At 35.1% G+C, this 17433-nt stretch overlaps 1 protein-coding gene across 1 annotated transcript; it reads left to right on the top strand.

Annotated features, from left to right (window-relative positions):
* Positions 1-14226: 14226 nt before the first annotated feature.
* LOC130989680 (ninja-family protein AFP3-like) lies at positions 14227-16887 on the top strand. Its single transcript, XM_057913729.1, has 2 exons — positions 14227-15311; positions 16259-16887. The coding sequence occupies exons 1-2, from the start codon at positions 14801-14803 to the stop codon at positions 16606-16608; spliced, it is 861 nt and encodes a 286-aa protein (XP_057769712.1). The 5' UTR covers positions 14227-14800; the 3' UTR covers positions 16609-16887.
* The last annotated feature ends 546 nt before the right edge of the window (positions 16888-17433 follow it).

Below are 17433 nucleotides of genomic sequence, written 5' to 3'. Positions count from 1 at the left end.
AACATGATCCCCCTAGAACGTATACCCTCCCATTCTCCAACTTGGTACAAATTGCCCCCCAAAATCGACGGAAAGTGTACAACTAACCCCACGGCACAAACGGCCGTTAGACACCGTCCAGATTTTTTTTTTTGTTTAGTATTACATGCGGGGCCCACCAAGCAACGACTATCAACGGCTTTCAAATTACAAATTAGGGTTCAAAAACTATTTACTATCTCATTTCAGATTCTTGGAGAGAAATTGAAGGAAATTTCTCGAATTAGCTTAGGGTTTAGCTTGGTTTATTGAAATCGAGCAAGTACACATGAGTGTTAACTCTGGATTCGGGTGTAGCTCGTCGCGAGCTCGACGACAGATGCGAACTGAGAATGGGAGTGATTACGTTTGTTGTCTTTGCCAATTTGAAGGCAAGCGACTTAAAGCTCCAAGAATGACATCGTGGACAGACGACAACCCAGGGAGAAGGTTCTATGGGTGTATAAATTGGAAGGTATTTCACTAAATTTTGAACTTTGTATTGGCGGCACTATTTTTTAGATTTATGTACATTTTTTACCCCCTCGTAGACAAAGAACTGTGGTTTCTTCGATTGGTACGACGAGCCAATGTGCGAGAGGGCAAGAGATGTTATAAACATGTTGAAGAATGAAAATATGAAGCTCTTGAAGATCCATCAAAGTTCGGCCCCATCCATGGACGTGAAAACCGAAATTGATGATCTTTGGAGTGTATTGGAAGTGTTGAAGGAAGAATGCAGAAGGGTTAGAAGGAAAAATACACTTGTGATTTTGATTTTGATTTTCTCTTGGTTGTTGCTAGTGTATGTAGTTGTAGCATGAAGAAAAAGCTTTTTGTGTTGCTCTTTTTTATGCTCATTGATGTTGGAACTATCCATGAAGCAATGAAGGAAATTAGCAACCTTCAAGTTCTTGTATCTGTGTTTGTTACAATGATTTGATGGAATGAATTTGCAAATTTTAGTGCTATCTCTATTTGTGCATAGTGGCAGAGCAGATTGGCAGTGCTGAGCTCTGCGAATGGGGGCAAAGCAGAGCTGGGCTGCCGATCACAACTTCACAAGTTCATACAAATTACAACTAAAATATAACTTCAAATGTAAAAGATAACTTAGAATGTAAATCACAACTGAAATTCATACAAATTCATAACTGCCTTCAAGAGTTGAGATGTAAATTCATACAAATTCATAACTGAAGTTCATAACAATTGAGGCTCCCAAAAGACATCAGAAATTGTTTTCAAATTCACAAGTTTGTACCAACAGAAATCATAACACCTTGTTCAATCACAAAAACAAAAGAAGTATATCATGTCAACTCGTAGTGGTGGATCCAAGAGTTGAGATGACATTCTTCCCCCTAGGTGATCTCCTTAGTATCTGTGCTTGCTTATCATCTGCCTTCTTCCCTCTGGGTGGCTTGAATGGCTTGATTTTTTCCTTCTTCACTTGTGCTGGGCCAGGTTCTTCAGTGCATTGTCTCTGCCTCTTTTATTTCCTTATCTCAGATTCATTTGGTATAGGGAATCTGGTCTGTGGATCAGTTCCTCTTGGGGTCCCTTCATCTATGATAATAGATGAGGATCTTCCACTCTGTGTTAAGATGCAATTGCTTTACAGTTAAGTCAATCGAACTATTATTTTTGATAGACAATAAATAGAGCTAACTTACCAATAGAACTTGTTTTCCAGTCTTCTCATTCACATACAAACCTACTCATGAGTTTGACCTTTTTCTTCCACTCTTCTTTGTTGGCTTGGATGATGTTGAAGCTTGTGATTCATTGATCAGCTGCAAAAGAATCACAGAATGTTAGTTAATGCACAAATAAATAATGTTAAGCAGTTTAGATTGATACCTGTGAAGGCTTCTAAGGGCAGCTATCTTTCTTATGTAGGTTACTCCTACAAAGACTGCAGTGCTGCACTTTACCCTTTCTTGAGAGCTTGTGCTTCAGTTTAGGCTCATTTGTAGCTCTAACCCTGTTTTTCTTGGGCCTTCCAACCTTCTTCTCCACAGGTGGAGGCTCAATTGCATCATCCTCATTCACATTCCAGAATTTAACTCCAGGTATAGGTTGTATGGTATGTTCATAACACTTCAAATAGGTGTCCCTACTATACCAGTGGCTCAGGACAGACAGTGGGTCCAGTTTGCATAAATATGGCGAGCACACCATCGATGCTCAGCTTGTGGAGTAATTTCTTTGACAGCTTCCATCAGCCCCTGTGAGAAAGTATGAAGTTAAATTACACACAATCAATGAATCACCAAAATGATACTATAAAGAATGCACCATACCTTCTGCATGTCAGACATGATTGTCACCTCATCTCCCTCACCTAATTCCAGCCCTTGCTTCAACCAATTCATGAACCATCTCCAATTATTTTTGTTTTCCTTGTTCACCACAGCCCATGCAATGGGAACAATTCCCTCGTTGCCATCCTTTCCAACTGCTGTTAAAAGACAGCCAAAGGTGACTCCTTTCAAATGGCAACCATCCAATGATATCAATTTTCTACAACCTCTCAACCAGTTCAATCTACACGGCTCAAGCATGACAAAGAGTCTTTTAAAAACTCTCTTTCCAGCTTGAAAATGCTCTGTAGATAACTGGAGCTCTAACCTACTTCCTGGCATACACTCATTCACCTTCTCAATGTAGCCACAAAGCCTACTGAACTCTTCCTTGTAGCTCCCCTCCAGTTTGCATATGATTTCCTTCTTTGCCCTCTTGCATTTGGCCAAACTAACATGCAATTTCAGATGGTCTTTCACATGACCTTGCATGTCCTTCGAGGTGTATTTTGGGTTCCTATAAACTGCTTGCTTGAAATACTTAGCCAAGTATCCCTGAGTAGCGCTAGGTACCTCCCTCTGTTTGCAACATGTATGCTCTAGAATAAGAGTCTTAATCACCAAACCATCAGCATCACCATCCTTGGACACATGCATGACAAAGGGACACTCTTTCTCATTCATACATATGACCCTTACTATAGTTTTCTCATTTTTTACAAATTTTATTTTGTAACCAAACTTCACACCATATGAATTGATGGCCTCTCTAGCTTCATTTGCCCCAGCAAAGGTCTGCCCCAACTGAAATCTACCCTCCTCCCCATCCTCTACAGTAGCCATCACTTGCTCTACTTCTTGCTCATCAACCTCACTCTCACTTAAATGAGCACTGTAAACACTAGAGTCATCATCACTAATCACACCCTCATCTATGTCATTATCCCTGCCCTCTTCTCTTTCACTGTCACTCTCATCCACCTCTGTTTCCATGTCAACTGCCTCATCTCTTACTTCATCACTAATCACCCCCTCATCTCTGTCATTATCCCTGCCCTCATCTCTGCACTCATCTCTATCATTATCCCTGCCCTCATTGTCAATTACTAAGCTATCAAGAACCCTATCCCCTACTGTAGTATCAGTACCAGATGCCCCAACATCTACCCCATCCTTTGTCTGTTTTAAACCCTCTGGCCCAGCCCCATATAGAGTATCGAGCTCTTCTTCTGTAAACAAGCTCAATGGAGTGAAACTAGGCATATGAATCTTTTCAAAGTCAGCAAAAAATTGAATTTCACCTTGGCCTAATATCTCTAGATAATCTAACACCTTCGCACAATGCCTTTGATCCCTAATGAGAATTAGGCCTTTATCTAATCTGTAATCATCATCATACGCATAAACTGCCCTAGGTTTAGACATGAAGCAAGACTCAGATGACTCAAACTCAGACATTATTCGCTCATAAGTCATATTGCCTAAGTTGTCTTGTATTTCAGAGGAATTGTAACCATCATATTTGATTTCACCACTATTTTCATCTTTAGACCAAACACCAAAAAGATTGAACACAAAGGTGACCATAGGATTTTCCATTCTACACAACGAAACAACACATTCTTGTATTAACACCACAGTTCAATCCTAGTTCAATCTATTAACATTCATTGATTAGGGATTAACTGCATGCAATCAAAAACCATCCCCACGATTCGAGTTTAAGCAAAACTTACCTGTTTTTTGGAAGTAGCAATCTGTGGTCGCCGGTGGAGACTTATTGCCTGAGAAATCGCGCGCTGCTTCCAACTTCGTCGTCTTGAAAATCTTCGGCGACTCTTGAGTTTTGAATGTGGGAGACTCTTCGTATGCATCAGTTGTTAGAGAAACCCGTGTAAACATTCTTGGTGGGCCCCGCATGTAATACTAAATAATAAAAAAAAATCTGGACGGTGTCTAACGGCCGTTTGTGCCGTGGGGTTAGTTGTACACTTTCCGTCGATTTTGGGGGGCAATTTGTACCAAGTTGGAGAATGAGGGGGTATACGTTCTAGGGGGTCATGTTCAGGGGGGTATCTGTACCTTAACCCTTGATTTTATAAAGAGGTGTTATAATTCTTATTTTTATTTTATCATATTTTTATTCTTCAATTTTAAAATTTAAAATTTCATTAAAATTAAAATTAAACATTACATTAATTAAAATAAAACATATAATAACTTAAATAACTAAAATTCAAAATTACATTAATTAAAAAAAATTACAATAATTTAAATCTAGACTACATCAATCACTTACGCTTGAGTACTTCTTCGAGCATGTTCTTGTGCAATGTCAATTGAGCCTCCAACATTTTCAACGTGTCCGTATAGAGAATTTTGTAATTGAGTGCCTCCATCTTATCGTGGCCTTTCCTTCTGAGCCCTTCGACTTCTTTGATGATTGCACATCTTCACCCTAGGACAATAACCGATCACACTCACACAAAATCATCTAAGCTTTGAAATGCTTGAATATGATTCCATTGTTGGCCTCGTAGATCTCATGCGCCTGCACAGTGATTTGCTAATCACTCATCCAAGCTTTACATTTCTCGTGGATAACCACTCACACCTTGATGTCCTTTTGCAAGCGTTGAAAGTGAGATTTGATATGCCTGTTTTCACGAACATGAGCCCCCTCAGGTTTAGTGTCGTTGAATCTCTGGGTGATATCACCCTAATATTGGAAGCCTTTTGGCCCGTCCCCAATATTAAGTCACTGGTAGCCTCAACCCACAACATGCAAATGAACTCAGTCTCCGCTGAAGTATACCCGGCGCGGGGCTTCGACTTCTTTGGCTTCAGATTTTGGGCGGCGGCTTCTTCAAACGACGGGCCTTGGGTTCACCAGGATTAGAAGAGAATTTGTGGAGAAGATATTCGAGCTTCTGAGAGAAAGACACGGACTAGAACTAGGAACACCCAAGCATTGAGCGTAATTCTTCATGTAGTCGTCGAATTGATGATCCATTTTTTGAACTAAATATGTTAGAATAAGATGGAAAAGTGAGGGCAGGAAAGAGAATTGTTGTGTTGGATGTGAAAAATGAAGTTGAGAATAAGTGGTATTATTAGAGGATGAAAGAAAAAAAAAAGAGCCGTTCTCTCAACGGTCATTTTTATCAAAAAAAGTTCAAAAAATAGTTAGATTCGATTTTCAATTTTTTTCTTAATCGCGCGTGTACATCAAGCGCCCGTCTTTTCTCTCCCAATATGTCGGCAAGAAGCATCAGGCCCAGCACGAGCCGAGGGGCACGCTAGCGCATGATGCAGCATACCGTATCAAGGCGGCACGCCCCCTGCGTTGGAGGTGCTCTTAGGATATAATTTGTTACTCGCTATGATTCAGACCTCTAGCTACCGTCAAATCGCTTATCACCACTTGAGTGATCGGAACACACCCGGACAGTTCACAATTCATGTGTGTTTTTGGAACGCATCCAAAAGCACTCTTATAACGCCTGCTTGCTAGTGTACAATGGCGATCAACCCATCGAGCCACTAACCTTGTGTACACAATTCTCATTTAACGTATTAGGTCAAACGAGAATCTCGATCGATGAAATTATGCGAGAATTAAACAATATAGAGTGCATGTAAAAATATTTATATTGGATAAACAAATAACTTTCACGAAATATCAGAGTTTATATAACTTAAGATATACTTTGGTTGGATCCACTTTGATTCCTTCAGCTGAGACAATGTGCCCGAGAAACATTATTTCTCTTAGTCAAAATTAACATTTGCTAAATTTGCCATTCAACCTTTATTTGTTTCAAGCACAATGCTTAGGTGTTCCTCGTATTTGAGTACACGAGGATATCATCAATATATACCAAGACAAATTTATCCAGAAATTGGTGAAATACTCGATTTAATAGATCCATGAACACAGCTGGTGCATTGGTTAGACCAAAAGGCACCACCATGAATTCGTAATGTCAGTATCGGGTTCAAAATATTGTCTTGGGAATATCTTTCTTCCTTATCTTAAGCTGGTGATTAAGATCTATCTTAGAGAATACACCTTCTTCTTTCAACTGGTCTAACAAATCATCAATCCTGCGGAGGGAGTATTTATTATTTATCGTAAGCTTGTTGAATTCACAGTAGTTGATACACATAATCAACAAACCATCCTTCTTCTTAACGAACAAAATTTGGGCTCCCCACGACGATACACTAGGTTGTATGGAACTGATAAACACTTATTTTCCATATGTTTTTATTGATATATTATTGCTTATGTCTGATTGTGATATCTTTTGGTATGAGTTTTATGTTATTTTGTGATATTATGCTTGGGTATTGTTTTGATTATTTTGGTTCAAGTTTGAGTGATTTAGAGGCATAATATTATTACTAAGGGTCCGAGATTGGAGTTTGAAGTGTTCCAAATATGAAGATTGAAGAAACGAGCTTGAAAAGCTCAAAAATCGAAGAAAACATAATAAGAACGACGACTGTCTTTTGATATTATGGGTGTGTTTTCTTTGATGGATAAACTTATAATGAAAAAATGAGGGATAAAAAAAAATTATGCCTTTAAATGCCTCATTTCTTTTCCCTCATTTTCTATAAAGAGAAATTCACCATTTTTCATTCATTTTTTTTTTTTACTTCAAGAAGGGATAATATTATGAGTCAGGGGATGTTTTAGGACATTAACTTAGACTGATTTGAAAATTAGGACAATAACTTTCGGATTTGTAAAAATAGGACACTAATTATTTTTTAGAGTAAAATAGGACACTAATTAATAAGCGTCGTAAAAATAGGACATTTCTCAGCCGATAATTGGCTAAAAATGTCCTGCGGATGCAACACTTATTAATTAGTGTCCTGTTTTACTCTAAAAAAAATTAGTGTCCTATTTTTACAAGTTCGAAAGTTATTGTCCTAATTTCCAAATCAATCTAAGTTACTGTCCTAAAAAACCCTCGAACTCTAATATTATTACACAAAAAATGAAGTGATAATATTATCCCTCCTTGAAATGAAAAGAATGAATGAAAAATGGTGAATTTCTCTTTTGAAGAAAATGAGGAAAAAGAAATGAGGCATTTAAAGGCAATTTTTTTTATCATTTCTTTTTTCATGATATATTTATCCATCAAAGGGAACACACCCTATATGAGAAATATAGGAAAGTACTTATGATTTTTACGAAATTTATTGATTTAATTAGCTTAACATTATAAATGTATTGTTTATCAAAAACATTATAAATGTACACAAAAACTTGGGTGCAATCAGTTGCAACCGGGTTGTCCGAAATCCGCACCCTCTTTCGCACTGTGTAAATAACACTATTTATCTATGTAAATGAATTGACACTATTCAATTATACAAATGACAGTGCGTATAATCGTAAATGATACTGCGTATAATTGATACTATTCAAAAATATAAATGACACTTCCTATAATTGACACTATAAGATTGTAAATGACACTATAACATTTATAATCTTATAGTGTCAATTTCGTCATTTTCAATCTTGTAGTGTCATTTACAATTTTATAGTGTCAATTATAAGAAGTGTCATTATATTTTCGAATAGTGTCAATTATACGCAATGTTATTTACAATGTTATAGTGTCAATCATATATACTATCATTTGTATAACCGAATAATATCAATTATAAATAATACTCCCTCCGTCCCTGAAATGGCTTCCTCTTTGGGGACGGCACGAGTTTTAATGAAAAGTTGTAAAGTGTATTGATAGTGGAGAAAAAGTGATATAATTATTATTGAAAGTTGTGAAAAGTGTTATAATTAGTATTGAGAGTGGTGAAAAGTGAAAAGTAAGAATAAATAAAGTATTATTAGTGGTGGGGTAGGTGTCCAAAAATGGAAAGAAAAAAAGAGGAAGTTATTTGGGGGACGTCCCAAAATGGAAAAAGAGGAAGTTATTTTAGGGACGGAGGGAGTATTATTTTTATAATCAAATAATATTATTTACACAATGCAAAAAATATAAATTTCTAATCAAAGTACAAATTTCTGATCAAAATCGCAGTAACATGATTGCACCCAAAATCACCTCATAAATATATTTGCCTATTCATTGGACTTCTAATTTATCAAAGAAAAAGGGCAGAGGAAAAATCAGATCGCAACATCCAATAATGGCTAGGAGATCTTTTGTATTCTCAAAAAAAAAAAAATTAGAAAACATAGATAAAAAGATTATTTACAAAAATAAAAATAATTGGTTGGGCCATATTAGCGTGTGAAAGTCGCATGACGTAATAATCTTGCTGTCACGGTTAGAGTTGTCAACTGGGCCGGGCCGGCCCAGCCCGAACCGGCCCAAGCCCGGTATGGGCCGGCCCAGGACCAGCCCACTTGATCGAATGGGTTAGTTGGGCCGGGCCAGCCCTTTGAAATGGGCTCCATTTGGGCTATTTATCAAACCCAAGCCCGGCCCAGGACCAGGATCGTTAGAAGCCCAGCCCAAGCCCGGCCCAGGACCAGGACCAGGCCCAGCCCAGGACCGGTCCAAGCCCAATAATTTAGGTTAAATATTATTTATATATTTATTCCTCTTATTCAATATTCAATTCCCTACACAATTTAGCAATACTAAAATATTAAACCCAATAAAATATTAAACCTATTTAAAGCCCAAGGACCATTTGTCAAATATATAAATAAGCTCAAAATAATTTAAAGATAATAATTACAAATTTAAAACAATCTAAAATTGAAAACTCATTCGTACCCAACTGAAGCTCATTCCGTCATTCGAAGTACAACCCAGTATAAGCCCATCATACTCGACCCAGCATAAGCCCATGTGAGGCCCGGCCCATTTGAGGCCCAAGCCCACTAGACATGTGGTCCTGAATCGGGCTGGGTTCGATATTTTATAAAAAGCCCGGCCCAGGACCGGCCCATTTCAAATGTGGGCTTGGGCTGGGCTGGGCCTAACTCCTTACGGGCTCAACCGGGCCTGGGCCGGGCCGGGCTGGCCCAGCCCAGTTGACAACTCTAGTCACGGTTTGGTTCCTCTACGCGTCGCCCTCACCAACTTGCGTGGTCCTTAGCTGTTCGGCTCCACCAGAACTAGACACGTGGCTCGATATACCCAACATCTCCACGTGTTCGTCGCCGCCCTCTTTTAAAAAAGCGCAACTTGAAAAATATTAGGGAGGGCCCACTTTAGATTTCCTACCTTGATTTTTTTCTCCATTCGGCCTTCATTTTACCTCATTTTATAGCTAAACCCCTAACAATATTTTTCTTTTTCTTTTTTTCCTTCAAATCTGTGCGTTTTTACTTTTTACATCAAAGAGGGGTTTATCTGCAAAAATTCAAAAAAGTATTCACAAAAATGGCATATCACGCCATACTCTGATGGACTTATGTGTAAAATTCAAAAAATATACGTAATATTATATTCGTTTTATTTGATTAAATTTATATATTTTTTTAGGTTGTGCTATTTAATTTCATCGATTTTCTCTTGAGTAATCATTTAATACTAAATAAAATAGGCGCTTGCATACTTTTATATTATAATTTTACATTTTTAAATAATTGTGTTGGAAATAAATAAATTAGGTGGAGTTAGAATGTGAGATGGAAGGAGTATTTGATTATAAATTCACATACTTTGATATTAAGTTTACCTTATTTTCTTAATATTTGAGATGTAAATACAGGCAAAATTTTCTACACAGTTCGGTAATAGAGTAAATGTAGTTTTTTGGTGGTTTTCATTTTCATCTTTTTGGGCCAATCAGATGATTATATTTCAGCATAATTTATGTTCAAATGATATTATCCTATTTCTTATCGAGCTAATAACTGAAATATGATTAAACTTATATAAAATTTTATAACATAAATAACACGATGTCGCCTCAAATTAGTAATGCAAAACGACTTGGTGCCCCCAAAATCATGAGCTTTGATCAAATAATACAAATAAAATTGAGTCATGTAGAATACTCCCACCGTCCCGCTCCAAATGTCTCATTTCTTTTAAGCACGAAGATTAAGAAATGTGCATAAAGTAGATAAAGTGGGTTGATGAAAATTGTTTAAATATTAAGTATATATAGAGAGAGAGTGGATTGCCAAAAAAATGAGACATTTGGAGTAGGACTACTCAAAATAAAAAATGGGACATTTGGAATAGGACGGAGGGAGTAGCATTTTAGGATGCGATTGAAATAATTTTCCTTAAGAAAAAGGATGTGACCGAAATAATAGAAAGTTGAGGGGGTAGCCCTTATAATTAATTGTAGCAACTTGGTTTATATAGTCAAGACAATGTTGCATTATTCTCAACAAACATATCCTAGCAAGTGGCTTGTGTTAACATCACCTCAAGAAAAGAAAAAGAAAAAAAGGAAAAAAGAAAAATACACACACAAAAAGGTTTTGGTGGGGGGCAAGTTGCTTTTGTGTATTTTTGAAGTCAAATATATATTTTGATGAAATTGACATCAATTGCCCTATGGCATAATTAATCAAGCTCACTAGGTAAACAACTTGCATAAAAATACTAATTTGATTTGGTTTAAAAAAATTAATCTCGAGGACAATACATGGTGTAGCGATCAATGATTCGATTGAGATCCCATATTTACTCCATATTCTATGTCATGTTGTAATAATAAAATGTAAAATACTAAAAAATGCAAATGGGTTCTAAATTTTTATTAGAACTCGGACAGGTATGCTTGTTTGAGTAGCAATTAAATGCAAATTAATGTTAATGGATCTTATTATCTATCTGTTGGAATGGATTTAATCTTTTTTACATCTTTAAATTTAAATTTTCTTATATGAATACGAATCGGGATAAGATCTCATCAAACTAAATAATAATAATAATAATAATAATAATAATAATAATAATAATAATAATAATAATAATAATAATAATAATAATAATAATAATAATAATAATAATAATAGTTCATCATCAATCAATGCAAGATCTTTCATTTGTTTAGTAAATTTAAAATGATATATTTGAAATGTTGCAATATTATCACCACGTTTCAATTATTTGTGAAATAAACGCTCTCATTTTCTTAATTTGATCACCATAAAGTTAGTATGTCAACCAATCAGATCGAAATATCGAGGCCATGCAACCATAGTTATAAATTCATAATAAGATTTTTTTTATATTAAAAATGGAAATAATATAATATAATCACATCACTATTTAAATTACATCATAATAATAATAATAATAATAATAATAATAATAATAATAATAATAATAATAATAATAATAATAATAATATTGTAAAAATTATTATGCCATTTTAAATTTTCAGTAACCAAAAGGTCGGATTAAACATATAAAATGGGTAAAAATTTGTGCATTTTCACATTTAGCCCTAATAATAATAATAATAATAATAATAATAATAATAATAATAATAATAATAATAATAATAATAATAATAATAATAATAATAACTTGGCTGGGTACATGAAATTTGAAGCACATCTTGAATTAACATACTATTTTCTCAGTTACAAATAACGTTAACATCTTAAAAAATAAAAACGAGAACAAAATATGAAAAAGGTAACATAATTAACAACAACAACAACAACTTGGCCGCGTACATGGAATTTAAAGTACATATTGAATTAATATAATACGTACTCAATTACATACTTATAACATTAACACCTGAAAAAAAAAATACTAGACAAAATATAAAAAAGTAACATAATTAAGTAATAACACAACTTGGCTGCGTTGTTGAAATTTAATATGCATCTTTTTTTTTTTTTATCATAATATGTACTCAATTACAAATAACGTTAACATCTGAAAAATAAAAAATGAGAACAAAATATGAAAAAGTAACACATGCAATTAATAGCATTATCACGTTAGGCATTAATTAATGGTAATACAATATTAAGAAAGAATAATAAATATTTGAAAGTGGTCATTCATCATCAGAGGATAACGTTGTCGAACTCAAATCCACCCACTTGCCCTCGCAACTGGCTATTTAATATTCATAAAACAATTAAGCTAATATTGTATTTTAATTTCACATATCCCATTCGAAAAGATGCCCTTTTTATTTCATGTCTAAATTGAATGAATTCTTTGAAACGTGGTTTCTGATTTTTGTTTCACGCAGACATGTTCTTCTCTGACAACTTCGTAATCTAACAAATTTTTATGTGACAATCTAATTTTGCACCAATCAAACCATTTTAATTATTTGCTTAGGATACCTCAGATATATGATTAATCGATACAAGTTTTTATGTGTATTTCGATAATGTTCCGCCTTTTAATTTTTGTTAAATTAGTAAACAAACGTTTTAACATAAAACCATTTTCCAATATGGAATATTTACATTTTTTTTAAAAAAAATATGCGTATTTTTTGTATGCCACGTCGAAATAGAATTAACATCGTTTTAAATTTAAAGAAACTAATCTTTATGATCTTTTATTTTTTGATAATGTGATTTAAGTTAAATTTAAATGTTGTATTATTATTTTTATTTTTTAGGATCTTAACATGACATGGAAATAAAAAAATCTACACATTTTTTACATTACAAATATTTTTTCACGTCACCAATTTATCAAAATTAATTAAAAATCGTGATATTATTAAACAAACGGTCAAATGTTGTGCATAACATGACATTCTATGATATTTTCCCTATTCTTTTTATATACATTTGTGTGATTTAATATGGGTTATAACTAATATTCATATTATTATCTCAATCTCGATTATGCTTAACTTAAGTTATTATTAGGTGATGGCTGATATGCAAATTAAAATGAAATTTAAAAGGAAATTGAATAAAATAAACATAAAAGTCATGTGAAAAAAAAAAAAAAGTAATGTGATTGATATGTGCAAAGAATAAATATAGTAGGAATGAATGAAATGAACAAAAAAAATAAGAATAATAATAAAAATAATAAATTTGTGGAGATAAAAAGAATAAGAATAATCTTATTAAGACAACGAATTACGACGAAAGACTTGCCATACAATAATAAGAACTAGCTAGCATAAAATTCGATAATTTGACTATAAATTGCCCATCAAACTAAATTGAAATATACTCATCAATGAAGATACTTTTTTTTTTGTTCTTTTTCATTTTTTTTAACTGCCAATTTGATTATGCGAATGTTCATTATTGCAAGTTGTCCTCCAAGATACCGAGTCATGCAATAATGAGACAAAATAGAAGAATCGCTACATTAATATTGGGTATAGCATATTCTTGGTGGATTGTGATTATTTTTACAAAATACTAGTATATTATAAGAAGTAACAAGTAACACTTACATATTTAAATTAGGGGAAAGTAAGTTCTAGGATCCAAAGCATTAACTTAGTTTCAATTTTAAGTATTTATAGAAATAGAATTTATAAATCTATTTCATTCAAACTTCACAACTCAATGTTTCGATTCAATTTTTTTTTATATAAAAATTAGTGGTCTAAACAACGTTATTTGACGGTAAAAGTGGAAAAATCAGTGTGCGAGTGTTGGCCTAGTGGTAGGTGGTTAATGTATAAGACCTGAGTTTCTGGATTCGAGTCTATCGTCGTGTAGTCTTAAATTTTTTTATTTAAACTTTCGAGAAATAAAATGAACCAGAATATTATATCAGTTCTATATTTGAATTGAATCTCATTTACAATATCGATCTTTTTATAAATATATAAATTGTAGTCTAGAATGCTTTCAACTTATATACATTCCCCTAATGTTAATGGGTTTAGCCAAAAGTGTGCGTACTTAGTCCAAATTCAAGTTAGTTTAATGGACAATTTGCATGTAAATAAATAAATAAATAAAAGTTGGTTTTGTTTGAAATTTCTTTTCTTAAAAAATGGATTTTCTTTTGGAGTTGGATTTGCATATATATTTATATATAGGTATAAAGGTCGCAACTAGCAAGCGTGTGAAATAGGGAGACAGACAGCAAGGAAGATATTGAAAAAAACAGTAGTTGGAGAAACTTGTTAATAAATCCATTAAAAAAAATTAATTCCTCATTTATGCCACGTGGCCCTGACCAAATCCTCCTCCTCTCGGCACGTGTCACGCTCCCGACCTTCTTACGTTGCTCCACCAATACCCTTTTCGTCTTTTCACGCTCTTGCCAATCACCTCAAATCCCCACTCTCTCTCTCTCCTCTCTCTCTCTCTTTCTCTCCTCTTTCATGGCTTCCTCTCTGCAGCTGGCCGTTTCTCTTGTGCAAGAAACACCCAAAACCATGTCAACGGCTACTAGAATCCGCGGCTTTCTGTAAGGAAAACAAAAAGAAGCCGAGTTTTGAGATTGAGCCTAATTTTTCATTTTTTTTGCTCTCTTTTTCTTTTCTTCATTTTTTAATTTTCCCGGGAAGAAGAGGAAACCCAGTAGTTGAGGTTCCGCCATTGTTTAATGGAGAGTGGTGAGGGGAAACGGGAGAGGCTGAGCCTCTCGATGGGAATGAAGGGAATTTCGAGCGATCCGCTGCAGAAACTGATGAAAGAAGATGGGAAGGAGCGAGAAGCAGAGGAGGAGGAAGAAGATGAGGAAGAATTGGAGCTGAGCTTGGGGCTTTCGTTGAACGGCAGATTCGGAGTTGACCCAATGAGGAAGAGGCTGAAGCGGTCGTCCTCGATTTCGAACTTTGTTTTCGCGGTTGACAATGGCGGCGGCGAGGCGGAGCTGGCGAGGACGCGGTCGCTGCCGGCGGAGGAGTGGCGGCGGCGGAAGGAGTTCCAGTCGATGAGGCGGATGGCGGCGAGGAAGAAGAGGATGGAGAAGCTGAGGAATGTGAGAGTGCAGCACAAGGAGAAGGAGTGCTGCAATGAAGGTGTGAGCAATGGATATGAAATCTCATCGTCGCAAGGCTCAATTGGATCCACCGGCTCAGGCTCATCTGGGATTTCTGATCTTGATTTTGAGGGTAATTAACCATCTACATCTTTTAATTACTTTTGTTCTTGTTGATGAGTTGCATCTCCTTGGAATTTGCTGATTAGTGGTTAATGGTTATGGAATTTATATATACCCTATTTATTGAAGCATCTGTGACATGTATTTGTTGGATATTTGTATTGGTCCCTTTTCACTTTGATGCCTTTGTCCACATATATAGAGTTGCTTCTTGTTGTATAATGGATGGTTAGATTTATAAATCTGCAAGTTGTTGTGTTGTATTCATGGATGTTTTAGGTGATGTGTATTAGGTGGTGCATTACGATCCTATCTCACATTGTGCATTGCTTTAAGATTGTGAGATTAGAATAAGCACATCTAATTTGAACTTGTTCTTCACATCATCTTATGTTATGTGTCATTTTTATTAAGTATAAATCACTTTGAGTCGATGAGCTTCATTGAATATGTTCACGAACTTGGATTTCTTGTTGAGCTCTTGGACAAGAGGAGTAGGGCAGCGTTGAGGCCTTGATTTCATTGCACTATTGTGGTAGTAGTTTTTTGTTCTAGCTTTGAACTAGTTTAATCTAATTCATTAGCCATCTACTTCATTATGAAATAGTGCCATCTACTTCATTATCATCTCGTTTCGTATATTTTATTGTAGTAGTATTATAGTAATAGTAGTAGTAGTTCCTGATTCTAGCTATGAACTAGTGCCATCTACTTCATTATCATCTTGTTTTTTGTATATTATATTAGTAGTAGTTGTTGTTGTTGTTGTTCTTGGTTCTAGCTATGAGTAGTGCCTTCTAATTCATTATCATCTCGTTTTCATATACTTTTTCTATTATTATTGTTATTTTTAGTAGTAGTAGTAGTAGTTGTTATTCGTTATCATCTCGTTGCATTTTTATTTTAACTTCTTTCATTGCAAATGATCGACCTAAACATCGACTTTTCTTGTTGCAGGCGGGAGCCAAAAGGCTGACGTCCCACCTCCCACAATCCGGCCACCGCAAGATCAGAGCGAGGGCCGGGCAGCAGCCGATAGGGATGCCAAGCTGCCGCCGCCACCACCTAGCAAGTCCCTGAAGAACGTGATGTGTGAAATGCCATACGTCTCCACCAAGGGAGACGGACCCGAGGGCCACAAGATAGAAGGATTCTTGTACAGATATAAGAAAGGCGAGGAAGTTAGGATAGTCTGCGTTTGTCACGGCATGTTCCTCACACCGGCGGAATTCATCAAGCACGGGGGTGGGGGCGACGTCGAGCACCCCTTGAAGCACATCGTAGTTAACCCTTTCCCTCTCTTGTAGCTTCGAACGCTGCGGTCTGCTAGCTTTAGTTCTGGCCTTGAATGCTTCTATTTCCCCCTCTCTTGATGAGTAGAGTTGATGAAGAACAAGCCATGCTTGTAACTTGACAACCATACATTGTATGCTACTTCTTCTTTCCAGATTCCTACCTCGCTTATTTGTTTGTAAACATTTATTTGTTCTGTTTTTTACTTTTAAATATGTATTGGATCATTTTTGTTGACTAAGATGATGTATTGTCTTCTCAAATGAAAATGACATTAGGTTATTTTTGGAAAATTTTGGAGAATTTGGAAGTAAGTAACGGTATCACAGTAATATGTTAGAATCTAACAGTCATTATTTTAGCTATTTTTGGGCGGACTCTTGTCCACATTTTATTCCGCATGCATAATAGTCTGTCACGGAACTATCGATGTGTAATTTTTGCTTTGACGTTTCTTTTTCCAATACCATATGAATAACAATATTACAAGTAATGAGAAAATAAATCCATTGTAGTACTTTTTAACAAAATAAAACTCTTTTTTTACAGCACACATTCATCTAACAAATCTTAAATCTTGTACCACCAAAAATGTTGCATACTTTTTGCTTTTTGGAGACGGAGAGAATATTAATCAATTTTTTTTGAAAAGATAAATTCAAGAGCTTGTTATACTTTCCCCTTCGGTGAAGCACCAAGTAAACATGAATTTAAAAAAAATAAAATTAATTGTGCATTTAATAAATAAAAAAAGGGTGTTACATATTAGAAAAATTGGTGATAGTAGATTTATATAAATTCATTAAGGACAATAGAGGAGCGCTCCAATGAGATCTCCT

This window comes from Salvia miltiorrhiza, chromosome 6 (genome assembly GCF_028751815.1).
Source record: "Salvia miltiorrhiza cultivar Shanhuang (shh) chromosome 6, IMPLAD_Smil_shh, whole genome shotgun sequence".
Lineage (NCBI taxonomy): Eukaryota > Viridiplantae > Streptophyta > Magnoliopsida > Lamiales > Lamiaceae > Salvia > Salvia miltiorrhiza.
The sequence above is the reverse complement of the archived record's forward strand: the minus strand, read 5'-3'. Positions and strand labels throughout refer to the sequence as shown.

What these genes read in the sequence shown, in the direction of transcription:
- LOC130989680 (XM_057913729.1), top strand. Translation starts at nt 14,801, where the DNA reads ATGGAGAGTGGTGAGGGGAAACGGGAGAGGCTGAGCCTCTCGATGGGA. An exon ending in TTCTGATCTTGATTTTGAGG is followed by an intron (nt 15,312 to 16,258) that starts GTAATTAACCAT and finishes TTCTTGTTGCAG; the next exon opens with GCGGGAGCCAAAAGGCTGAC.